At 36.1% G+C, this 27637-nt stretch overlaps 1 protein-coding gene across 1 annotated transcript; it reads right to left on the reverse strand.

Moving 5' to 3' along the window:
* Window positions 1–252: 252 nt before the first annotated feature.
* On the reverse strand, window positions 253–13252 carry LOC140137015 (transmembrane protein 180-like). Its single transcript, XM_072158710.1, is given in 7 exon segments — window positions 253–2265; window positions 3432–3515; window positions 4886–5040; window positions 7205–7836; window positions 7839–7928; window positions 7931–8227; window positions 13089–13252. Coding segments are annotated over 6 exon segments (1449 nt in total). The 5' UTR covers window positions 8139–8227; window positions 13089–13252; the 3' UTR covers window positions 253–1985.
* Between the last annotated feature and the right edge of the window lie 14385 nt (window positions 13253–27637).

Genomic DNA, 27637 nt, shown 5'->3' on the forward strand with positions numbered 1-27637 from the left:
GTTTATGTGAGAAATACTAAGTTTATCAAATTACTGAACACTCATATGTGATATTTAATAGGGCACTGGGGGAGCAAAGTGAATTTCAGGGAGGCAAAATTGACGCAAAAGTGGAAATTTACGTAATTTGGGGGGTTTTGCCTAAAAAGTGGGGGAGGGGCAAGATAAATATGTAGCGGCACCACTGCAAAAGATCCCATACACTATGACTCTCTTCAATTAAATCACACTCAATTCTACAATATCTCCCTGTTGCTTCTTGATAATTTATTTCAGTATCATGCCTTAAAAAAATTGTTTGATTTGCGTAACATTTTCTTTTTTTCTTAAATTTTAATCTTTTTTGATGTTTTTATTCATTTTTTGTTAAAAATAAGAAAAAAAAATCTAGGGTCGGGCCTATTTTTAGGGTCGGTCGGGTTACGCCAATCAAACAATTTTTTTAGGCCTTACTAAATTTCATGTTTAGACACCTGACAATGTGTGAGTAACATTTCACACAATTTTGCCTATTTATCCACATATAAAAAAATAAATATATAAAAATGAAACAGTAAACTACAACCTCCTAAGTATATTTGTCAAAATGGCACTTTCTGTAACTATCTATAAAAAAACATACAAACATCAGCCTATTTTGACTTAGTTGTAATTCTATTAGGATAAACAGAAAATGTGAAATTAACTTATATAATTTTATATATTAAATTGATCACATTCACCAAATGCAATTGGTACAAGCTACAAGATTACAATTTGAGAAAGGTTTTTAACACAAGTCTCCACATACATAAATGACAGCCAGTGAAAAAATTTCCCTGACCATCCAAGATTTGAACCTAGGACCTTCGGATCACCGGACCGATGCTATACCAACTGAGCTCTGTCTTGAATATAATTTCGAAATGATTTCCAAACCTCTTTCTTAAAGCTTCTTGGATGAGAAGATGAACTGAAGGCCTATAACATCACTGCTCTTCTCCATCTGACTCATTAACTCAGTTGGTAGAGCATCAGTCCGGTGATCCGAGGTCCCAGGTTTAAATCCTGGCTGGTCAGTGAAATTTATTCACTGGCTGAAAGCCCAAGCACTTTTGAAAATGAAAAGTACAATTTCAACGATAAGTAAATAGGACTAAACTTCAAACTAGGACATTCAAAATAAAATGATCAACCATAAAACATATTCCCAATTCATGATAAGACTCAATTGCAGTTCACATGATACTAAATTCGTAAGTCACACCTCAAAAAAATAAAATAAAATGTAAAATCACTGAAGTTATTAAGTTATTTATGAGTACAATGGTAAGAACATTTTCATGAGGTGAAATATGGACTGTTTTTTAGGGTGAAAAGTGGTACGGCCATGGCCGTACTGGCCGAAGCGGTTCCGTCGGGCCTGTGGAGACTTGTGTTAAAAACCTTTCTCATATTTAATTTCCCACATAGTTTAATTTTATTTCTCTGTCAAGAAAGTCCTGTGGTAAAACACTTATCTGAGAAAAACTTAATTTATCTCAGAAAAACTGTTAATCTTGGATAAACAAAAGTTGTATCAACTGATCTGATAAATTTCATTTTTCTGAGTCTGGCATCAATATACTATACAAGTTTTTCAGCAGTTTTTCAGTTGATGTATCAAAATCTGATAAACTCAAGTTTTTCTGGGATAAACTCAGTTTTCTCAGATAATCTCAGTTTTTCTCAGATAAACTCAGTTTTTCTCAGATACACTTAGCTTAGTGTATCAGTTGATATGCTAAGTTGATCAAAATCGTTAAAAAAATGATGTCATCAAAGAATTATTGTCATCAAAGAATGTAAAAGTGTAAAACCATGCACAGAGACTATTTGAATACCGAAACTTTATGAGATAGTACTATAGTCAGTAGGCAATGTTATTTTATCAATGACCAAGAGCACACACAAGGAATCGGTTCGAAATATCCTTGGAGTTATTTTGCACCCTGAACATACTTGAATTATGACTCTACATGCTTGGCAATAGTAATATGGCTATCTCTTATTGAATATGGTCGCCACACAAGAATTTGCAGCAACCCTATCACAAAAGGTATTGCACATGCCACTGTAAACATGGCTGATGACAGTTCCTGGTGTTGTATTGTCGTCATATCCCCAGATACCTTCTCTTGGTAATGATTTCTGTCTAGTATAGCAACAATCATCATGGGAGCCAGCGACTGTGCTGGTTTTGTGAAGAGTGCATTGTAGGCAAAGACACTGGAAGACAAAGGTAATCTGTACAAGGAAAAACAACATAAATAAGAGTAGCTAGGTTAGTGTAAGTCAGGAGTTTTATTCTTGATTTGCTTTCTTTTTGGATCTCCCCTTGATCCCAAATCTCTTCCAAATTCTTTGGCATGTATAGGTGGGGGGATGGCATGGAGCCATGGATCCCCAAATGAAGATAATCTCTAAGTTCTCATTGGTTAATATTGAAATGCTTGGTTATATTCAAATCATATCTGCCAATATAATATATTGTATTAAATTGTAAATCCCTAGTATGGGCACCATTAATGCATCTCAGCTTCTGTAAATGTCAAACCTCGCAATATGTGCTTCACATCTCACCAATAGGGCTTCCATATCATCAATTCATAGTGAGCTTGGGGCGTCCAAATTTTGGTCTGGCCCATATTCATCCATTATAGATCCATGGGCCCATATACCATGTTTTGTCTACTTGATTTCTAATATAGAGAACAGTAGCTTACCAGATTTTCTAAAATGAATACCCTGAGCATATAAATATATACATTCTAAGTCAGCATTACTTTGCATCCAAAATATCTGATATAAAATTGCTATTACAGGGTAGCCATTGCAGATGGGGCCTTTGTGCATTGGGCTTTCCAGTTGAAATCCATATACACCCCCTATGGAAGACATGACCTTAATCTCCCATACAGGGAGTGTGGATTTCAAATGGGGTTACCTGAATAGGCGACTCCATTTAAAATCTCTGATCCCTGTGATTAAAGGTCCGTGACCCGATCGACAGCATCATCCCCCCGATATTTTTCATTGTTGATGAGGTTTTGGTATCACATAATAGATACTATTTTTCTCATTGCTATCCTGAAATTTACTTCGGATTTCTGGGCAGGGAATTATGAACAAATCATCAGTCTCCTAAACAGCTACTTTGGTTTCGTGTCATTCACATTCTGTGAAAGAAGCGAACTACATTAAGTGCTGAGGAGACTTGCGACAGTATATAATTAAAAAAATGCTCTCGTTTTTTAACAAAGCAGCATAAAGGGGGCGATATTTGATACTACTATGTAATTTTAAAGACAATCCATATCCAAAACCAATAGGGTTACCCCCCTTTAAGGTAATGTTTTCCAAAGGATTTCAACTGGAATAGCCCATTAAACCCTAAATATTTATCATCTCACCTCCTTTTATGTCTTTCTTGATCAGCATCAATAATGTCTGAGACAGGCAAGTTGAAGAAGGCAAAAATGGTATTGGGTAAACTCCTGAATGGAAAAGACAAAGGTCAATAGGTCAATAAAATTATAAATGTGTGAATCAATATGAACATGTAGGCCTACTGTCTATACATTTATATCACATTCATTCTGTGACAGTCTAATACACATAATGTAAGACATTAATTGGGCCCAAAATAATAGTATGCCTCAAAGCTTGCAAAGAATTTAAAATCCACAATGTAATATGATTTTCCTGCAATTTGTAAATGCATTATTGCTTTTAACAATTGTTTTACTGTGGAAATATGCAATAATATGAAATATCAAGTGAAATAATATCTGTGCATGGATAACATTTCAATTTCTGTGGTAACTCAAGCCTGCATGTAATATAATTAAGCCTACATATAGCCATCCATTTACCATTCTTTACGAAACATGATTGATCTGTACTTGGTATATTGGGGCATAAAACATAAATGTGGCTATAAGTGATACGGGCAATTGTATCATTGGAGGCTGGCCATATGTGACCCAATTATGAGTCGACTATATATCAACAGATGGCATGAGCAGCCTATTAGCAGCATGCCCTGTACTAAGTGTGTAGTATGCTTATCATGTAAAAGGAATCATGTCTGTTATTTTACACTCAATTACTTTCAAATTAAACTATGTACAAAATAGAGTTTTACTTTTCTAAAATATTATAATAAGTTCATCAGGTTTGTTGATTAATTAAACAAAACGACATTTTTGTGTGACAAAACCAAGCACATTTTTACTCACTACAATATTTCGTCCTTCACATCGGAGGACTTCATCAGGTACGTATGACTGATATGGTAATCTGATCCACTTTACCGGGAGATGGGTTTTCCGGTGATGCTTAGACTCATTTGCCGTCTTTAAAAGTGGATCATATACGTGGCTAAGGAAATATGTGCCCTCCTCTCTGTTTAAGGTCTTGCTCCCCCTTCTTCTTAGCCACAAATATGATCCGCTTTTAAAGACTGCAAATGAGTCTAAGCATCACCGGAAACCCATCTCCCGGGAAAGTGGATCAGATGACCATCCATATCAGTCATACGTACCTGATGAAGTTCTCCGATGTGAACGACGAAATATTGTAGTGAGTAAAAATTTGCTTGGTTTTGTCACACAAAAATGTTGTTTTGTTTATATTATAATAACATTGACAGTTATTCAACCTCAACCGATATTAATGTCTAATGCTAGCCCTAGGCTTATATGCAAGACCGCAGCACCCAACAATATGCAAACACAAGTAAAACAAAGCATTTTTACACAGTGCAAATTTCACCACCATGAAAACATTGGCTTATCACCCACGTATATTGCCCAAAATGCACTCTTTTCGTAGCTGGATTAGAATTGTGAGGGCTTAGACTTACGCTTCAATCAGCATAAATAATGATAACAGCATGTACTGATGCCTTCCTGCCATAAACACTACTACAGCACAGAACACTTTGAAGTAAAACGACCAGAGAATAACACGATAGTATCCCTTACGACCAACTACTGGGCTAAGACACAACACCAGGATCTGCACAACACAAAAACAGATGAGAAATAACAGTGTTAATTATAATTAAAATTAAAAAAATATATTGTATTAATTGAAATCAATTATAATAATTACTAGAGATGTTTTCAAATCATTAAGCATCCAGGACCCCCCTGATGTTTCCCAAATATGGACCAACCATGCCTATGATGTAATGTATGTGCTGATGTTCCACTACTTTAAAAGTGTTTAAGACTTTCATAAAAGTGTGTCCAACTTGGTGCAATGATGCTTTTACAGAAATATCATTTTCAAACTGAATGCAAACATTTTAATTGGCTAACTTGATGCCACTTTGCTTTGTTTTTCAGCAGATAAATTGATATTATGTGACACAATCTGACCCACTAAGACCAAAGTCAGTCATTTGAGTTATGACCATCACTAACTGAGCTTATTGATGTTCATATATTTATGTTTCTGCCATACCCATACCTGGTTGCAAATTTATGAACATTTTTTTATAAATCAAGCCAGAAACGTAGGATTCCTTTGTGCGTATTAAGGGTTTCTGATTCTCAACCCTCGATATCCATCTTATGTTTTTTACTCCTCACTTTTGCCTATTATATATGTTAATTTTATCAGATCATGTCAATGATGTCACATATTTAACGTTTGTATCAGGTTCATCTGAATTGTCCAAAATGATATTTGTTGAGAATTCATAATTTGCCACATATCCTGCACGCATTGAATTCTAAAAAAAACATGATTACATCAGCCATAAGAAGTCGTTCATTTGTGTCTTTACTTTCTTCTGTTTACTTTGACAGTTTTACATGCAATCAACAAGAGTCATTATTTTTACTAGGGGCCAAATTTGTTTTAAATAACAGTCACCAAAGTAAGTCTCTACTGTTTTTAACTCTCAATCACCTGCATCTACATATTATTATACATGTACAAAGCATGTATGTATGCATGTACTATGGGAACATTCATCTACAGTCACGTTGCCAACAGCTGCAAAAACCTAATGAGCATAACATTTCATTACATTTTATTTTGCATTAAACTGCCAGAGTTTTGAACAAATTATTGTATACAGAGAAATTCTCACAGATATCACAAACCAATCACAACTGATGGCATTTAGCTTGAACAATTTCTATACAACTCAGCCCCTAAAAACTTGGTATCTTTAATTTGGCCACACGCAAGAGATACTGAGAGCCTATGAGGGCTGAGCTGGCCATAAACACTTGTTATTGTAAAATAGTTGTCACTGGACAGAAACAAAGTGCTATGTGCATTTGATAAAAACCTCCTACAGGCCCCTCATTAATTGTGCACATACATGTAGGAGGTTGTGAAACTTGAGCCCACTTTCCACATAGGAGACTTTGAATTCAAAGGTGAAAGGCATACATGTATGTATTAGGTTTTCCCAGAGAAGATACCTTACCCTTCCCAGGAACCTTTGCAATATGATACATCACCTCACTTTTCAAATGCCATTCCCATTATTTTGTACCTATTCCCTTTGTTTTCATTTTGCGAGTAGACTGGCTCAAAATGGGTCAATAGTCAAGAAATAAACATATTTTGCAAGATCTGGATGTCCTGTTCATTGAAGTATATTTCCTCACTATCAACCCAAATAGACAATAGACAGCAAATCAGTATTCGCCGTCGAAGTGACGTAGTTAATCGGATTAACTACCATAGCAATAGACAGATGTACATGTACTTGGTATTGAGGCATAAAACATATAGCAATTATAACTATATCACCCTGCACTACAACGTTCAAGCGGTACCGATGCATTGAACCATAGATGTCAAAGAAAGGCTGATCACTCACACCTGTAAGATAAGTATCTTTGAAAAGAGCGGTATTGTATTCAATCTATGTTTGCTGACATAAAATAGGAGATTAGTGCAATCTGCTTGTAGTGCAGAGCCTGGCGATCTATTCAAAAATTGTATTCATCTATTGCTATGGTAGTTAATCTGATTATGATGTCACTTCTTTGGCGAATAGATAAATTGAAATGGGAGAAATGCATTATGGGAAGTGTAAGATATTTTCTCTGGGTTTTTCCTGAAATGTGAGAAATGCATTATGGGAAGTGTAAGATATTTTCTCTGGGTTTTTCCCTGTCTAGCAACAAGTAAACTGACCTGTATACTAACTCACCTGTGGAATAATGAAAGCTGATCCATAGAGAAACTTCCTGTAAAACGGTGACATAACATGCTGTGGTAATAACTCATCACCAAAAATGGACTGAAAGTTACTCATGTATATACTTTGAAAAATCTGCATAAAATTGATGGTTACAAATATGATGAAATTTTTCTGTTGAGCTATCTGCTTGAATTGAGTAAAAGATGACAATGCAGATGAATCCTCCTTGTCCTCAGATGAATCCAGCTTCTTTTTTCCAGATGAATCGTTTCCTTTGAAAGGAATGCTTGGTGATTCAATGTCCACTGCATCAAGAACATCGTTGTCGTACATGGTACGGACATGTGTCCCTGTATAGTACATTGCCCAACAGCTGATTATAGCGATGACTACAACAAACATTTGGAAGGATGCCATATTATTTAATCCATCACATAGTACCTGGGAGAAAAAGACGCTGCTGGAACCAAAAATTGACGCAACTTGTGTGTACCTTGTCAACCGAAGACGATCTTCATGCTTATCCGAAATTTCTGCAAAAAGGGCACAGCTTGCCAATCCGATGAAGGTGAACATAGCATCGTAGCAGGACAGTGCTACCAGTAAGTGCACACCAGCTAGCCATGGATGACTTGCGAGTCACCCCATGGAAACCAGGCTAGGAGGAAGCTTAATGCGAATAAAGGTGCTCCATACAAGACATTCAATCTACGCGATCGAATATTTCTAATTTTGAGTTGTCCTGCCAGTATGCAAAAAGAGGATCATTTATGGCATTCCAAAATAGGTATATTACCTGTGTAACGTCAAACCATGCTTGAGAAACATGGTAATGGTCTAGAAATATCTTCACATAATAAAAACTGAATATGGAGTTCATCATCGTGAAACCACATGCCAAAGAGGCATATGCCACAGAGTTGGAATGAAAATATCTACCCATGCTTGCAATGAGCTGTCACAACTTCAGAATGTGGAAAAGTGCATTGCCTTTAATCCTGTACACACACAGCGACAATGAAGTTTTACTACCTGAAAAAAAAATTATCAAAGTTAAATTACATGTCCAATGTATTGAACAGAGTTTAAAAGTTTGCAATTATTTCAGTGGTTATTTAAGTGTAACAAGCAAGAAATCCATACACGTATGCACTTAAGAATCTCAACAATTTTGACTCTCAAAGAGAAAGAGAGAATAAGATCAGAGCTGGTACATGGGAATTGAAACCAAGAACTCATGATTGCTGGTCAAGTACTAACTCACTGTGTACTATCTAGGACCAGTGGAGTAGCCAGGGTTTTTTTAGATGGGTCTTGAAGGGGAAATAAAGAGTGGGGCAAAAGGCAGTGGCAAAGTTGCACACATTTGATTACAAAAATGTGATGAAGAAAGGCTCTAGCAGCTCTGTATAGGGGTATAATAGTCAGGAATAATTTGGGGGTTCTTTTTACAACTGGACAGAGATGTCAATGAGGTTACAGCTTGTCCCAGGTGTTTACAACTGATTTTTGCCAGGTATTAAATTTGAGCCCTAATCATGGCAAATTCAGGTACTTAAACATTATGATGTGTGAATATTCAGATTCAGGGCAAATTCTTTGAACCAGTTGAATAACAAGTTCTGGACCCATGAACTGGTGTAGCAAGTCATGTTCTGAAATGTAAACCGAGATCTACTCTCAATTCACATCAAGCACAGATATTGGAACACACAATATCTGTGCATCAAGTCAGCTGTTTACTGCATAGTGCATAGCTCTATACAGAGTATGCAGAGCTGCCCCAGGATATACCTAATCCGAGGTTGCTCAGACTGATATTCTCCAATATACGAGGGTCGAGGGTTGGTCAATAGTATCCCACAACCATTATTTATCTCCGCTCATGTGTGACTTAGATGACTGTTACTTACGATCAATAAAGTTTGTACCTTTTAATGAAAAAAAAAAAACACAACAATTATATATTATCAGAGGTAGGCCTAACTTTAATTACGTAATCTCATTTGCATAAAGTCATTGCTATACACTGACAATTGTCAACATTGGTGGGAAATTTGAATTGTAGTTGAGGAATGTGTAATAAAAAACCAAAGCAGTAATACAAGCCTTATTTTTGGTATGAGGTAATCTGAGTATATTCAATTGATAATTGTGAAAGAAGAAATGTATTCATCAACAGATGAGGAAAGGGACCGTCTTTGAACTCTACCAAAAATTAAGCCTCAACGACAACCAAAAATGGTGTGAAAAGGGCCCACGTGGCAGGCCTTGCTGTCTAGATTTTAAAGGCTAGTGGTTAATCACTCCCTAGCATGATGCTTGGCGAGTGGTTGCATTTTCACAAATACCGTTTGTTTAGGTATAATCAAGTAGAGCTTTGTTTTAGAAACGACTTATGTTGAAAATGCGGCAGAAGGCCGCTAAAATTTGTGACTTTCTCTGCTTGGAGAGGGCACAGAAACGATTAAATGCTGAATTGGCTGATTCAATTGCTAATTTGGGGAGATTCGCAGCGAGTGATAGTTAGTGTCTATGGCGAGTGGAAAATCGCTCGCTGGAAATTATTGACCAGCCCTCGTATTGGCACATCGATATCAGGTCTAAGAACATAGATACATGTACACAGAAAATGTGGGGATTTTGGAGCCCACACAACTTCACTTTTTAATCAACATGTTCTATATCTTTCAATACCTTCTTAACTGCAATCCATACTATTTGGCACATTTTCAGTCTGTCATTATCGCAAAATAACAAGAAAAACATTCCCAACAACGTGGAATTGAAGACAAGATGGTGACTTTAGGCAAAATTCAAGCTCGCTGTGCTTTAGAAAATCATCCGAACAACATGGAAAAATGAAATTTTTTCAATCAATCATGAAATATTAATCTTGATGATTAGGCCAAGTAAAAAAAATAACATGTATATCGTCCGGACTTTTTCAAAAATCGGTGAGGGAGGTCCTTATTATTTGTTATTGTGTTATTTTTTTACCATTCATTTCTGTGTAAAATTGCAATTGCAAAGTGTTTGTCAACCCATCATCAAATCGGGAGGCCCCCAGATATTTTTGTTATTTCCCCAAAGACCTACCACTAGCTTGAAGAAAGTGTTTGCAATGTGTTTATAAATGATAACCAAGAACTTCTGAACATGTCTTTTCATCACAGCACTTTTAGAAATAAAGTAAGGGAGCAAATAGGAAAAATAACAAAAATATTTTAAAATCTCCAAAAATCAGTGAGGGCGCGGACGATATACATGTTATTTTTGTTACTTGGCCTTATGGAATCAATGCATACCAAAAGCAGTTGAATATAGTCTGTCCACATAGAAGTACAAAGTAAATACATGTAGACCTCGAAAACGGGAGGTATGAGAATAATTATTTCAGTGCAATGCTTCTTTGGCGCGCCAACTGCTGCGCTGTGATTTGTGCACCACGCTTTACGCTGTCTCGTCGGGCGCAGTGTGACGCAAAGCATCGACCCCAGATGCCACAGATTTGGTTTGTACTTCTAAGTGGACAGATTGTAGACACTGTAGCTTTAGAAAGTTATTAAGCTTTCTCCTCGGATCTTTAATATTGCAAAATACAATTTTTTTACAGCTTTATCGGAATATCGAGCCAGTCCTGTCCCGGAGGGAGTACTTATACATGGGGTATGGGTATGTGCGGCGGTCAAGGGTCCTTTTTTCAGGCTCCCCAGCAGTTCCTTAAGACGCACATTTGGATCATGCTCCAGTTCTTTGAGCCTCAAACTCTGACAATTGTAGCTCTTTGGCCAAAATTTGGAAAATTTTGGAATTTTTTAGCTCCAAAGCCTATGGCCATGCGTTTTGAGTTGGGCCGGTAATGCATTACATGTTTTCGCGAGATGAAAATTGCATGTTTTTTCATTTAGATATGAACATCTTTCACATATTATACCCAACATATATAAAAGTATACATTTTCTGGCTGCAAATGAACCAAGGAATCCAAAAATGCACTTTAAATTGACACAGGGTGTAACACTAAGGAGTTATGAAACTGAAAATACCAAATATTTTAGGGAAAAAATGTAAAATTTGACAAATTAAAAAAAAGAGTTAGCTTCACCCCACACATTTATTAGTTCCATATTTGAATTCCTCTCAGTCAGAGCTTTAAATACATATATAACATCATAGGGTTCAATAATATTAAAATGATTTTGCGCCAGCCTCTTTCAAGGCATATTTTCCCATTGACTTCAATGTATAACCCGAACGGAAAATAAAATATGCAAAATTGCTTCTCAAAGCAAATTAAATTACCTAGAACCGTAAAATGGGGTGACTTTGGACACTGGGGTGACTTTGGACACACATGGGAAAAACTATTATTTCATGTAGGCTGTTTTACCTTTTAATATTTCTAAGAATATTTTTGTATGTTCTTATGTGGTAATGTATGGACATTACAAATGACTAAAGTTTTCCAGTATAATGTGTTATCTTATATGTTTTTCAGAACTTTTTAGCAGGGTCCATAAAATACAGGATTTTTGTGGTGGTCAAACTTTCGGTACTCCACCGGAACATAAGAGTGGAAACTCAAGCCTGTTGGTTGGATAGTAAACACAGATGAATCAAGAACCTACCTGGATAGTCATGATATCTAGCCACTCTTAAGAATTTAAAAGCAGGCTGTGTCCAATGTCACCCCAGGGTTTGGCTTCCTTTCCGGGGTGACTTTGGACATAACAAATGAATACAAAAAAATTTGACACTTTGTTAAAAATACACCACAGGCACAGTGACCATGCCCTACCACAACAGTGTCCTCTGTGCTCCTACCCACCTCACAACTACTTCCACCCTCTCCATTGCTCTACTCTTCAGGTCGGGGTGACTTTGGACATGCACTTGATTACATGGTGTCTAAAGTCACCCCAAACCCAGGGGTGACTTTGGACAAACTTTGCCCCAAAAAAATTATCGTAAAATAAAATAAACTCGAGTTGACCTTTATGGGCATGAACTGTCCTCTATTGGTACTTGCCAAACCCAACATGAAACTCAGAATTCTACTGATCATTATAAAAATATTTACAACAATACATCAAAATTGTCCAAAGCCACCCCATGTTACGGAATATGATTGTATGGTGTTATAGTATGCAGTTTAAAGTGAGTTGCAAACATGTGAAAAAAGAAATGGACCTCTTGCATCATATGACCCCCGGGGGTCACTTTTATTAAATTTGCTCCTCCTGATCCTCCTCCTCCTGATCCTCCTCCACACCGCACATTATGCTAATTAGATGCAAATTATTCAAATGTTGTTAACTTTTTACAACTTTTTTAAGGTTTACTGTATTGGTCTCATCACAAGCTTTAATTTGACACCAAATTTAACTACATAGGCTGCATATTAACTGAGAAAATTAAAAGATGAACCCTAAAATGTCGCGCGCATGTAACATCTCCACCTATTTACTGGCCCAATTCAAAACGCATGGCCCTATAAGTATAATTTGGCCCAATTTTAGTTCACAAGACCCACCAAAAATGTTAAAATTTCAGTTCATCAACCCCTATTTTTCCAAAAATCAGTTCTTACCGTTCCCAAAGTTTGGCACTCCGCGCCGCATACCCCTACCAAAATTTTAATTATGTGCTCCTTCGGGGCCAGTAAGCAATGACATGTAGTGTCTGAACCGACACTGTACCAACGTCAGCTGAATTCGAGTATGCTCAGAGGGCACAGGCATGGAAAATTCCAATATGTGTATTATTAATCTAGCTAAGGGTAAGGTCCAGCATTGTTATAACCCATTGACCCGGCCAGCTGGCATTGCCCTGTACTCACTCATTTATATGATTCAACAATAACTAGTGCTACGGACAACTTTATACTCACATGCTCAGATATGTTAGCAAAGTAACCATCATTAGTCGGCTGAAAATGTAGCCATAAAGCATGTAGGCAAAGGAATGAGCTGCAAGCTGTCGCTGGCAGAGTAAAAACCGAGATAAAGAATGGTAAAAAGTGAGCTGCTGACGTTGCAATGCAGCCAATGCAGCATTCCAGGGCGCACACCACTAAATAATCTTCCCATTGAAACACGTGTAAAAACACCGGTTTTCTTTGCTCATTTTGAGGCCTTTTGGGCTCGTTTTAAAATATTTTATGATGACCAGTCGATTGCAAATCGATGAAAGTTTAACATATGTTTCAATGTACGGGGGTTCTTCCATCTCGTTTTCCCGCTAGGAGGCCGCGAACAGCGCCCTCACTGTTTTTGACATGCTCTCAAGACTGCAAACCCGATTCTGCCATTTTTAATTCGCGGACCTATTTTCTCAATAATTATAAAAATGCGACTTTTTGGCGACTCAAATTTATGTATAGGCTTTACACTTTTATTTAAGCTATAATTCGCCACTCTTTCTGATTAATAAGTCTACAGACCAGCCCAAAATACCTCAAAAAGTTTCTGTTTTTTACCGGAACTCATTAGGGTTACACAAATGGCGCATTGATTTAGTGGTGTGCCCCCTCCAATAAATATGTGATGATCCAGGCTGTCTATGCGCAGTCGCAATTATAGACTGCGCAGAAACAGCATCATACCCATAGTAGCTTAGTCAATAACTCCTATTTTTACCATGATTGTGCATTTGTGGATAAAAGCACAAGAAATGTTTCATGAACCCCCTGGGTCTAAGTAAACCTATATATATCCCTATTCCAGAAAAATACAGCACTAATTTTTTGGGATTGATAAGTTCTGCCAAATGAAACATACCTCAATTCTTATCATTCATTTAGTACGGTACTAACTGGAGATAAAAGAAAAAGTTCACTATTTTACTAATTTCTTGAAAAAATAGAGCCAAAAACTGAACTTTTATTGCCAGTTAGCTCAGTTAGGACTAACTAAAGGATTAGGATTTAGCTAAGTTTCATTTGGCAAAACAGGACTTTTAAAATCCAAAATGCCAATGATGCTGATATTGACATTGATGAAGAAGTCAGCCAATGAAGCTGATATTGGCATTTATGAAGTAGCCAACCAATGGAGCTGATATTGGCATTGATGAAGTACCAGTAGCCAGCCAAATGGTGATGATATTCGCATTGATGAAGTAGCCAACCAATGAAGCTGATATTGGCATTGATGAAGTAGCCATCCAATGAAGCTGATATTGGCATTGGTGAATTAGCCAACCGATGGAGCTGATAGTGGCATTGATGAATTAGCCAAACGATGGAGCTGATATTGGCACTGATGAAGTAGCCAACCAATGGTGCTGATATTGGCATTGATGAAGTAGCCAGCCATATTAGCATGCATTGATGAAGTAGCCAACCAATGGTGCTGATAATTTATGGCTTTAAAATAAAAGCAATGAAATTTACCAAATGAAATAGTGAAAGTTAGTGTAAAATATATATAGTATAGGTCTATAAATTACCTTAAAAGTGAAGGATACTTTAGTAAGTCATTAAAATTATAATACTGCACCAATGCCAATATTAGCTCTTGGCTACTTCATCAATGCCAATATCAGCACCATTGATGGCTATATACTTCATCAATGCCAATATCAGCACCATTGGCTGACTACTTCATCAATGCCAATATCAGCACCATTGGCTGGCTACTTCATCAATGCCAATAATTATCAGCACCATTGGTTGGCTAATTCACCAATGCCAATGTCATATCAGCTTCATTGGATGGCTAATTCATCAATGCCAATAATATCAGCACCATTGGTTGGCTACTTCATCAATGCCAATATCAGCTTCATTGGCTGGCTACTTCATCAATGCCAATATCAGCACCATTGGCTGACTACCCGGTACTTCATCAATGCCAATATCAGCACCATTGGCTGACTACTTCATCAATACCAATATCAGCACCATTGGCTGGCTAATTCATATCAATGCCAATATCAGCACCATTGGCTGGCTAATTCATCAATGCCAATAATATCAGCACCATTGGTTGGCTACCGGTACTTCATCAATGCCAATATCAGCTTCATTGGCTGGCTACTTCATCAATGCCAATATCATCACCATTTGGCTGGTTACTTCAATGCCAATATCAGCTCCATTGGATGGCTACTTCATCAATGCCAATATCAGCTCCATTGATTGGCTACTTCATCAAACAAATAGCACCATAATTGGTTAGCTATACTTCATCAATGCCAATATCACCACTATTGGCTGGCTACTTCATCAATGCCAATATCAGCTTCATTGGCTGATGGCTACTTCATCTTTGCCAATATCAGCACCATTGGCTGGCTAATTCATCAATGCCAATATCAGCTTCATTGGCTGGCTACTTCATCAATGCCAATAATTATCAGCACCATTGGTTGGCTACATCATCAATGCCAATATCAGCACCATTGGTTGGCTACTTCATCAATGCCAATATCAGCTCCATTGGTTGGCTACTTCATCAATGCCAATATCAGCTCCATTGGTTGGCTACTTCATCAATGCCAATATCAGCTCCATTGGTTGGCTAATTCATCAATGCCAATATCATCACCATTGGCTGGCTAATTCATCAATGCCAATATCATCACCATTTGGCTGGCTACTTCATCAATGCCAATATCAGCTCCATTGGTTGGCTACTTCATCAATGCCAATATCAGCTCCATTGATTGGCTACTTCATCAAACAAATAGCACCATATTGGTTAGCTATATACTTCATCAATGCCAATATCACCACTATTGGCTGGCTAATTCATCAATGCCAATATCAGCTTCATTGGTTGGCTACTTCATCAATGCCAATAATTATCAGCACCATTGGTTGGCTACTTCATCAATGCCAATATCAGCTCCATCGGTTGGCTAATTCATCAATGCCAATATCAGCACCATTGGCTGGCTAATTCACCAATGCAAATATCAGCTTCATTGGATGGCTAATTCATCAATGCCAGTAATATCAGCACCATTGGTTGGCTACTTCATCAATGCCAATATCAGCACAATTGGCTGGCTACTTCATCAATGCCAATAATTATCAGCACCATTGGTTGCCAATATCATCGCCATTGGCTGGCTACCGTCATCTTTGCCAATATCAGCACCATTGGCTGGCTAATTCATCAATGCCAATATCAGCTTCATTGGCTGGCTACTTCATCAATGCCAATAATTATCAGCACCATTGGTTGGTTACTTCATCAATGCCAATATCAGCACCATTGGTTGGCTACTTCATCAATGCCAATATCAGCTCCATCGGTTGGCTAATTCATCAATGCCAATATCAGCACCATTGGCTGGCTAATTCATCAGTGCCAATACCATCACCATTTGGCTGGCTACTTCATCAATGCCAATATCAGCTCCATTGGTTGGCTACTTCATCAATGCCAATATCAGCTCCATTGACTGGCTACTTCATCAAACAAATAGCACCATATTGGTTAGCTATATACTTCATCAATGCCAATATCACCACTATTGGCTGCATGGCTACTTCATCAATGCCAATATCAGCTTCATTGGCTGATGGCTACTTCATCTTTGCCAATATCAGCACCATTGGTTGGCTAATTCATCAATGCCAATATCAGCTTCATTGGCTGATGGCAACTACTTCATCAATGCCAATAATTATCAGCACCATTGGTTGGCTACATCATCAAAGCCAATATCAGCACCATTGGTTGGCTACTTCATCAATGCCAATATCAGCTCCATCGGTTGGCTAATTCATCAATGCCAATATCAGCACCATTGGCTGATGGCTACTTCATCAATGCCAATAATTATCAGCACCATTGGTTGACTACATCATCAATGCCAATATCAGCACCATTGGTTGGCTACTTCATCAATGCCAATATCAGCTCCATCGGTTGGCTAATCATCAATGCCAATATCAGCACCATTGGCTGGCTAATTCACCAATGCAAATATCAGCTTCATTGGATGGCTAATTCAGCAATGCCAGTAATATCAGCACCATTGGTTGGCTACTTCATCAATGCCAATATCAGCACCATTGGCTGGCTAATTCATCAATGCCAATGGGCTATTCCAGATAATAAAAGACCCCCCCCCCCCTTATAGAGGGCAAATGGGTTTTTTGGAAAAATATCTGGAATTCCAAATTTGTTTTGCAAAAAATATCTGGATTTCCAGACCAAATCTCCGCAAAAAGTATGGAATTCCCGGCACATTCCACCAAAACCCTATAGAGGGCAAACTATTTTATTGAAAAAAAGTCTGGAATTCCAGATTCATTTTGGACAAAATATCTGGAATTTCAGACCCAATCTCCGCAAAAAGTATGGAATTCCAGGCACATTCCACCAAAACCCTATAGAGGGCAAACTATTTTTTTGAAAAAAAGTCTGGAATTCCAAATTCATTTTGGAAAAAATATCTGGAATTTCAGACCCAATCTCCGCAAAAAGTATGGAATTCCGGGCATATTCCACCAGAACCCCTACAGAGGGCAAACTTTTTTGGGGAAAAAAGTCTGCAATTCCAAATTCATTTTTAAGTAATTTATTTTAATTTTTATTTTAATATGTTTATTGCACAAGAAACAAATAAACAAACATCGACAAGATGTGTTGTGCAAAAAAGGCATTAAGGCCCACGATTGGACCTTTTAATACACATCAGGGAAGTATACTAGTATAGGCCTACAATTTTCATGCGAGACAAACACATTTGCAAATAAGAAATAGGCTATGTTGAAATTGACTAATTTCCTAAACCAGAAATTTACTATTCATACATCAAACATACTATTTGAATTATTGTGTCCTATCAACTTTTATAAAACGAGCAGGATTTTTCACTGTTTTATGGAAAATTGTATACACATTGTATAAGCTATATACACCTAGTATTATAAATATTGAATAATATATTAACAATATAAAACTAAAAGATGATGAACACAACCTTTACCATGTTTAAACAGATATGGCTGATTTTTTGGTACTAGTAAGCGAATGATTGATTTTGCCACTTGTTGCATTTATTTTAATAGTATTAAAGACTACTCTATAGTATTTTAATCATGTAAATAATTCAAATACATTGTACATACAGAAGGCCTATGTTTAAGACTCATATTCACTGCTATTATCTTATCAAAAGCACTATAAGAATGTGTTTAATATAAGCTAACATACTCCAACCAGGCCAGTGAGCCTTTAATCACAGTACAAGAATGCTCCAAACGTCATAAAGCATGTTAGCCTCTTGCCCCCAGCTCGCCCTATTTGGCCTTTGTAATATAGTGGTAGGTTTGAATTCACTGTGGTTTGAATTGGTAATAACTCTACTTGCCATATTTGCTCTGGTATTACAGTATAACCAAAATACGAATGTACTGAATGGGAATATTTTAAATAAACTTAAACATGAATAAAAGTGTCATAACAAATACTCATATTTTATAAATGAAATAATTATATAGGCCTTATTTGATAAGTAAAATATAAAAGTAATATACAAATCTACAAAGAACCTAGTGATATAATACTAATTACTATATGGTACACTCAGTGAATTAGAAATACATGCATGTACTTCTATACTTCTAAAATATTAGAACCAAGCCTAAGACAGTAGTTATGTACGTCATTATAATAAAATATTTGTGTACATTATATAACACTTTTCAAACACTTTAGCAAATTAGCACATGAAAGTATGAGTAATGAGTTGCTTTTTAATGAAAATTGTTAATGTTAAGGGAACTGGAATGAGCGTTTTGAGCGTTTCGACAGCATTTTTTGTGGGACATGAGAGCACAGCAGACCTATCGAATTGTATTCTGAATACGAAGAATGTCTTTCTGATAGCAAATAATTTTCATTTTATGAAATTCACGATATATTACAAGCTATTAATACAATTTCAATTTTATGACAAATTATTAAAATTTGATATTTTTCACATTTTGGAGATATAACAGTCCTCGAAGTAAATTTTATAAATTTAATTATATAGTCTTAAAGTGTATGTAGCTGGGAGGAAAAGCCGACGATCAATTGAAAATGTTGACCTTTCATATTGAAGATATGGATTTTTTTCCCAAAAAGACCTAGTTTTTTTTAGTGTTTTTTAATTGGGGAAAAAAATCCATATTTTCAATACGAAAGGTCAAAATTTTCAATTGATCGTCGTCGGCTTTTCATCCCACCTACATACACTTTAGGTAGAAATCATCAGATTTATAAAGTTTACTTCGAGTACTGTTAAATATCAATTTTAATGATTTGCCATAAAATATGTATTACATTGCGAATTTCAAAAAATCAAAATTATTTGATATCAGAAGGTCATTCTTCGTATTCAGAATGCAATTCGATATGTCTGATGTGCTCTAATGTCCCACAATAAATACTGTCCAAACGTTCATCCCACTTCCCTTAATTTAATACTTTAGTGTTGTTGTTGTGTTGTGACTGACTTCCTGCAAAGTGTCATTTGCTGTTTAGTTTTCGTTGTTTTTGGTATTAATCTTGGTAGGCCTAATATGAGTGTAGGCTATATTGGTGGCCTATATAAACTTTTCTTATTTGCAGACATATTCAAATTAGGATATAAATGCATTTCAGACTCAAATTTTACGGCGACAATTTAGGCCTACATGTTTAATATTTATCTCAATAGAATTATTTAGTATTTAACAGAATGCAGGAAGGATCACTTTATTTGGGCAGTTTTTGAATTAATATTAATCACCATCTCTTCAAAAGTAACAAGGTTAACATACCGGCATGAGCTGTCATGATAGTATTAAAAAGACAAAGATACATGCAATCAGATTTTGGAAAAATCATGTGCATAGTTTTTGTTTGAAAAAATAATTTTCAGAGCTTTTAGACCTTCTTAGCGGGCCTGAATAGCCCCTGAAAATGTGGTTCATTTTCCAACAAACAAACAAAAATTACCATAATATTGTGTAATTGAACTGAAGTTGAGCTTAAGCCTGTAGAGGCCAGGGCCATACATACACAGATTTTTTTTTGGGGGGGGGGTTGCAGGAATTCCAAAAAGCGGACTTTCAAAATGATAGGCCTAACTGTACTTGGGCAGATTTGTGTACCCAAATCCTCTACAAATTGCCCTAGTCTGTGTAAATGCCTTATCCCCTTTTAAAAATTTGTTCTCCCACATTTGGACCTTTTTATTGGAAAAATAGCAAAACCGGACCCTTTTGGGGGTGGTGCTGCCGCTCCCCTGCATACGGACTTGACGAAGGCCAAATATACGAATTTAAAACTTAATGTGTGATTTGCACCACAGCGACGCCTTCAATCAGGGGCGCAGTCTTTTACTGTGGAGTGTGGAGGCCAAATTTTTGTCCCCGTTTGTCCATTTTTGTCCCATTTTTAGTCATTTTAATGACACTTTACTCTTTGCCGTCCCCATTTTTTCTGTTGCCACCATACCCCGGCTCTATTTGCATTGAAGATAATTATAAGCGCTGGAATGAAATAGCAATTTTCTCTGTAAAAAGTGCTTTACCTCATTTGTTAATTTTTGGCTTGAAATTAAATGGGGACATAATGTGATCAGTGAAAACTAACATTTTGTGGAAAACAAATAAGAATCTACTCTTTGTTGAAATCGCATATTATTGCTTTAAAAATGTAGTTTATTTTTAGCACTGTATTTATCCAAGAAAGTGAAAATATGACCATAACTTTTGAATATAGGCCTACTAGTATCCTGTTTTGCCAAATAAATCATAGCCAAATCCCCTACCAATTCTAAGAATTGCATTTATTTTGTATAAAAATTCCGTATATGGGGTTCCTTAGTATAGTTCCATTTTTTTCATTGATAATATCACCATTCTTTTCCAAAGTGATTCCAGATACATTGGTGTAACAAAAATTGTTTTCTGTAACCCATTCATTCATAAACTGTTCTTTTTGTTTCAAAATATAAAATTTGATATAGCTTGTTTGCAATAAGCAAAATGAAATTAATAACAATTAATGAGTAATGTGTAGGCCTAAATTTATAATATACATTAGCCATTTCCCCCCCCAAATTACAATATCAATCAAAATTAACCAGGCCTCAGTGCTGTATAAACTTATTTTTTGCATTTTTAAATACTACCTATTTTATAAACACCAGTTTTATTTTTTTAATAAATATTATAAATAAATAAATAAATAAACTAGGCCTACTATAAATAAATAAATAAATAAATAAATAAATAAATAAATAAATAAATAAATAAATAAATAAATAAATAAATAAATAAATAAATAAATAAATAAATAAATAAATAAATAAATAAATAAATAAATAAATAAAAAAAAATAAAAAATAAAAAATAAATAAATAGATAAACTATAAACTAAATAGGGCCTAAATGTTAAGAATAATAGATCCAGAATAAAAAGCAAATAAAATCAATTAAAAAATAAGCAAGAATGTATGTATGTATTTCTAAACTAGGCCTAGTATATTTTTCTGAAATCCTTAGTCAAATCCTGGCATTACAATAATTAATGTTTCAATACAAATTCCTCGCAATTATTGCTATTTTGCAGGGCAACACTTGCAAGCAAATCGTGCCCATTGTACTAAATAAAATGGATGCATGGGACAATCTAAAATTCAACAAAAAAATGGTACCCGACAATCTACAGCTTTTTCGAAAATATAGCGGTATTGAGGGATGGGGTATGAACGTTTGGACAGTATTTATTGTGGGACATTAGAGCACATCAGACATATCGAATTGCATTCTGAATACGAAGAATGGCCTTCTGATATCAAATAATTTCGATTTTTTGAAATTCGCAATGTAATACAATTTTATGGCAAATCATTAAAAATGGATATTTTTTATATTTAACAGTACTCGAAGTAAACTTTATAAACCTGATGATTTATACTTAAAGTGTATGTAGGTGGGATGAAAAGCCGACGATCAATTGAAAATTTTGACCTTTCGTATTGAAGATATGGATTTTTTCCCAAAACACCAGAAAAATTAGGTCTTTTGGGAAAAAAATCCATATCTTCAATATGAAAGGTCAAAATTTTCAATTGATCGTCGGCTTTTTCCTCCCAGCTACATACACTTTAAGAATATATCATTAGATTTATAAAATTTACTTCGAGGACTGTTTTATATCAAAAATGTGAAAAATATCAAATTTTCATAATTTGTCATATATCTTAAATTTCAAAAATGAAAATTATTTGATATCAGAAAGACATTCTTCGTATTCAGAATGCAATTCGATATGTCTGATGTGCTCTCATGTCCCACAAAAAATACTGTCGAAACGCTCAAAACGCTCATTCCATTCCCTTAATTTTAAATCATGATTTTCCACTTATATTGTCGCATTGTCAAATATTGAATAAAAGTTAATTTAAGACATAATAATTCTTTAACTGGACTTAACTGGCAATAAAAGTCCAATTTTAATATTTGCCAATATTTTTATAACTTTATAAGGGCCAAAAACAGACCTTTCTGAAAGGTGAAAACAGATGGAGTTGGGACCGGGGGTTGAAAAATAGATCTTGTGATTTTACACACATTTTACTAAAAACTCAATAAATATTAGAATGGCTAAAAATTTAAAAGCAAGCCGAGTACAGACTTCAAATTTGTTTCAGAGATTACGTCACATGCATTTAAAAAATAATATCCATGAAAAAATATTGCATGTTATGCATATCTTGATGTATAATTTGGTGTAAAATGCATTATTTTTCTGATTTTGTTCAATTCAGAACAGTCCATCAGCTGAATGTGGTACAGTCCATCAGCTGAATGTGGTACCTATAGCATTTTGATTTTGTACATAAATATAGTAATTTCTTTTTATATATATCAAAAGCATCATATATATACATTGTATTCTACAAAGAAAGGTTTATTAAGGGTACCTAATGTTTTTGCGTAGAATGTAGTGTAGAGGGCCGTGAGGATTCACTTCATACATAGTAAAAATAAGTAGGGGAGAGCGGGGAGTGTTCGCCCTATTTTTTTCTGACCAGCCTAGCGATGTCAATTTTATGGTTAGGGATGACCTGATTAGCCCATGTGAAAGCCCTATGTCTTAGCTATATACTACCACAATCCCAGAACTATAGGCCTTACAATAGCAACAGGATAGAGCAAACAAAAAAGTTTTGCAAAGTGGCGAACTTGCCCCATATTGGGGCAGGTTCGCCCATATGGTGGGGTAAGTTCACCCTAATCACACAAAAAGGTTTAAACATTGCGTAACAATAACATATTCAGTGCAAACATTTAGCAAGAGTATACAGGGCATTCATTCTCTTCTGGGGAATCACTAAATTTGTTGCAGGGGTCGGGTCAGGGTAAAATGTAGGGGTCCAAAGTGAGCTTAAACGTATCATATTTAAAACTTCAGGGGGATTTTGGATTAGGACATAAACGGTGATATGAGTAATACTGATACCACATAACTTTAAAAAAACATGCTTTTCAGTAGTTTTACCTTGTTTAATGGCATAATTATCAATATTTTGCATAATACGCTGATGGGGCAGGTTCGCCCTGCAGTTTGGGGTAAGTCCGCCCGGGGAAGATATAGGGCGAACATGCCCCATCCTCAAAAGGGCGAACAAGCCCCTTGTGGACATATTTGTATTTTCTTCAGGGTATGCAAAATACAAATCGAATAAGGAGTTTATAACTGCATTAAATCTTTAACAAATCCCATATGTTCCTAATACAGATTTCCATTAAAACCATCTGTATTTATGCATCAATGATAATAGAACATTATTAATGCGGGAAAAAATTACGTTTTGGTGTAATTTTTTTTGTTTTGGCTGCAGTTCGATGAACACGTCCCTATATGTCGCGTAGCTAATATGGGAAGTTTATAATGACCTATGTCACCTAATTTTGCCATCACCAAATTCCCCGATAGCCGTAGTGCTGAGAAACAAGGGGTGGGCGAACCTGCCCCTAGGGCGAACACTCCCCGCTCTCCCCTATTTAAAGAAATCGAAGACCTTTTGGAGTAAACATTTTAGTGTAATATGAATGACTGATGTAATTTTAAACAAAAAACAGACCTTCTATGAATTGTAAATTTAACCTAAGTACATCCAAAATGGTTTAAAAACGTGTACCATCCATCTTTTTTTAAATGTGTGCCCCCTAAAAACCCATGTTGAGTGATTGTTTTCTCCTTTTTGTATTTTGCTACTAACCTATAAGGTCGCCATTAATCAGAACCAGTACCGATTAAATTTTAGAAGTCCATTTAGAGGTGAACATTTGACATGACAAAAAACTGTTTTGTTATCACCGTCCTTCTAGTTTCAGCTGTAGTTTTATATAAAGAGAGTAGTTATCCAATTCCATTATTTATCAAATTTTGCTCATTTGGAATCGCTTACCAAGAAGACGCAGCATCTATAATAAATTACTGAGTTTGGCGAATTGGTAAGGCTAAAAACTTTTACGGTTTACATTATTGTTTTAGATTTCGTTAAGGGTGTCAAATTAAGTTAACTAGGCGGTTACCCGTATTTCGCGGTTTTCGGCTATGGTTATTGGCTTTTGCAGATCTCAAAATCCTTTTGCAGAGATCTCAAAATCAGGGCGTGTCCTTTGGCTGGGATCACGTTCCTCACAGCTGTGCTCAATTGTAGCTTTTTGCAAATTTGACCTGACCTTCGCCTTCAATTTGAAATTTGACTTGACCTTTGACCACGGATGACCTAACAAACGCAAACCTGAGCTTCCTTCGCCAAAGTTACACCCATCCACAAAGTTTGAGCTCCATTAAAATGAGCAATTTGAAATTTCTACCTTTTTTGACCAATGACCTCTTAACTGTAGGTCTGATGAAAAGGTCACCGTGGAAACTTTTATTTGTTAGTCCAAGGTCAACACACCCACCAAGTTTGAGCTCCATAGGAGTAATTTGAAATTAGACTTCAATTGCTCTTTGACCTTAAAAATATAAACTCGTTCTTCCTCATATCAAGCTGCACCCACCCACCAAGTTTGAGGAACGTGCGACCCCTCCCTGGTCTCCGAGAAAAGAAGCGGACAGACAGACAGATTCCGGTGAATTATAGTAAGATTAGTTTAAAAAGCACTGAAAGGGCCTTTCGGACTAAAATAAGGTTGTCATATTTTTCACTCGCATACTACTTTTTTGTCTCATACTCCGGTCACTGCATCAACTATTATATTAAAAGGACATCAGAATGTTTTATTTAACTTAAGGCCAAAAACACACAAAACATGATTGTTTTCTGTAGCAAGTCAAGTTAATCTAGTCTTGAAATGAAAAAAAAATACATGAAAAAATATTTCGTATAGGCCCCTCACGAAAACCATAGTGCATTGCATTCGTACCTGCTCAATTAGCATTTTGTGCGAAGTTGCCGTTCTTTTTTTATGGACCTTTTCATTTTACATGTAAAGTCTATGGAGATTAATATTAGAGAAGGTTGGAAAATGCACTATAGGCCGTTTTAGGCACTTAAATACTCATAAAAAAAGAACGGCAACAACTTTGTGTAATAAAATTTGCACAAAATGCTACTTGAGCAAGTACAAATATAATTAAATACTTCTGGAAAGGGGGCTATAGCTAAAACAAAAAATGTCCTATACCTTAGTGGTTATGAAACAAAGGTGTACCTGCACAACCTCTAGCTACGCCACTGCTGAGTGGGTCTTTAAACGGTCAAAATCCTTGATATTTCAGCTTAAGAAGTTAAGATGGACAGAAACCCTTCCTAGCAGGTATTACTAATTTCTGCGTTTTCGGTAATTTGAATAACAAAATTGACAGAAATCTTACATTATGGCTGAATGTTCAATAATATTCTTGAATTTGATTTATTTCTAGTATTTCTCAAAATTACAAAGTGGAATGTGTAAAAGAGTTTTAAAACTCTCATATTAACAACATGTCCAACACGAATGATGATAAAACACCCCGGGCATCATACGAAATAAATGGGTATATTTGGGTAATGCAGTATTAAATTATGAGCCCTGGACGAGGGTAAAATGGGGGGGAGGGAGCAGGATTTTGTTTTTACCAGCTTTAAGGGGGAGCAATTATTGGCTAGACAGGGGAGAGGTCAATTTTGGCATACATAGGCCATCTTTTAAATAAAACGCAGTACGGAAACACTTAAATTGGCAAATTTTCCTACTCCCTACGCTCTTGACCATTTACGGTTTGTAAATTGGGATCCCAAAAATTTGGCATGTGAAAAGGGAGGAGGCCAGGTGGTGGTCGCCGTGCATTCTCTAAATTCAGTTAATTTTCATCGTCAACCGTGTAATTGAATGGGATTATTTTGAAATTTTAAAACGCTTGAAATATCACAAACAAATAGGCCTATGTTAATAAATAATATAAACACAAGCTAAAACCCCACAAAACTAAGCGAGTAGGCCTATATGGAAAATGCCAAACGGCCGGGCGGTTTCACAAGTTGCCGGCTCTATCATGCCACTCGCCGCCTGGATGAGGCAAATGTTTCTTGGCAGGCCGGGGGGGTGCCCAGACAAACGAGAACCTAGACCTATGACTTTGACTCGCGTAGTGAAGCCGACACTGCTTAGCAACGAATTTGACAAGGACGCATACCCGGACGCAAACAAGCAGACATGTTCGCGTCTATGGAACAATCAATCAATATTTTATTAACATTCACCAAACAAACTGGTATAGTTAATATTTACAAATACAAATATTTACAATTGAAATTGTAATATTAAAGTTACAAGTACAAATATTTACAATTATAAAAGAAATATAAATTAGTCTTAATAATAATAGACAATATTAATAGTGGCGCTCAAGTCCACGTTGCATTGAGTCTATAGAATGAAAATATGACAGGGGGTCGCTGCTCTAAGCCCAAATGAGGACGTTGTTAATATCTATTAAGCTGAATTTATACTCGATCGCCGAGCGATGCGATTAATCGCTTTTGAAAAAGCGATTTGCAATCGCCGAATTTTGCGATGCATCGCCCGTCGCTTTTGCATTTATGCTTATCACGGCGATAGCGATTGCAGACGACAATTAAAATATTCTAAATGCCACAAAATACATTTTAAACACATCAATTGCTGTCAATAATTATTGCTTTGAATTAATTCATCACCAAAAGTTAAAAATCGAGAAAGGTAAATTAATTAGCCAAATAATAGATCCAGTTGGTTGTATATGATTGGTTGACGCATTCACGTGTCAAGCGATATCGCTGGGAAGTTGAGATTTCTTCAACTTGCAAAAGCGACGTCGTTTTTGCCTCCGCGATTTGAATCGATTGATCGGCTTGACGCTCTGGAAATGTAAGTAAACATTGAGCATGCGTGAAAATCGCTTTTCTGCAAAAGCGATCGAGTATAAATTCAGCTTAAGTCCATGTTCGTTCGTGAATCAA

The sequence above is a fragment of the Amphiura filiformis genome, chromosome 1, assembly GCF_039555335.1.
Source record: "Amphiura filiformis chromosome 1, Afil_fr2py, whole genome shotgun sequence".
Lineage (NCBI taxonomy): Eukaryota > Metazoa > Echinodermata > Ophiuroidea > Amphilepidida > Amphiuridae > Amphiura > Amphiura filiformis.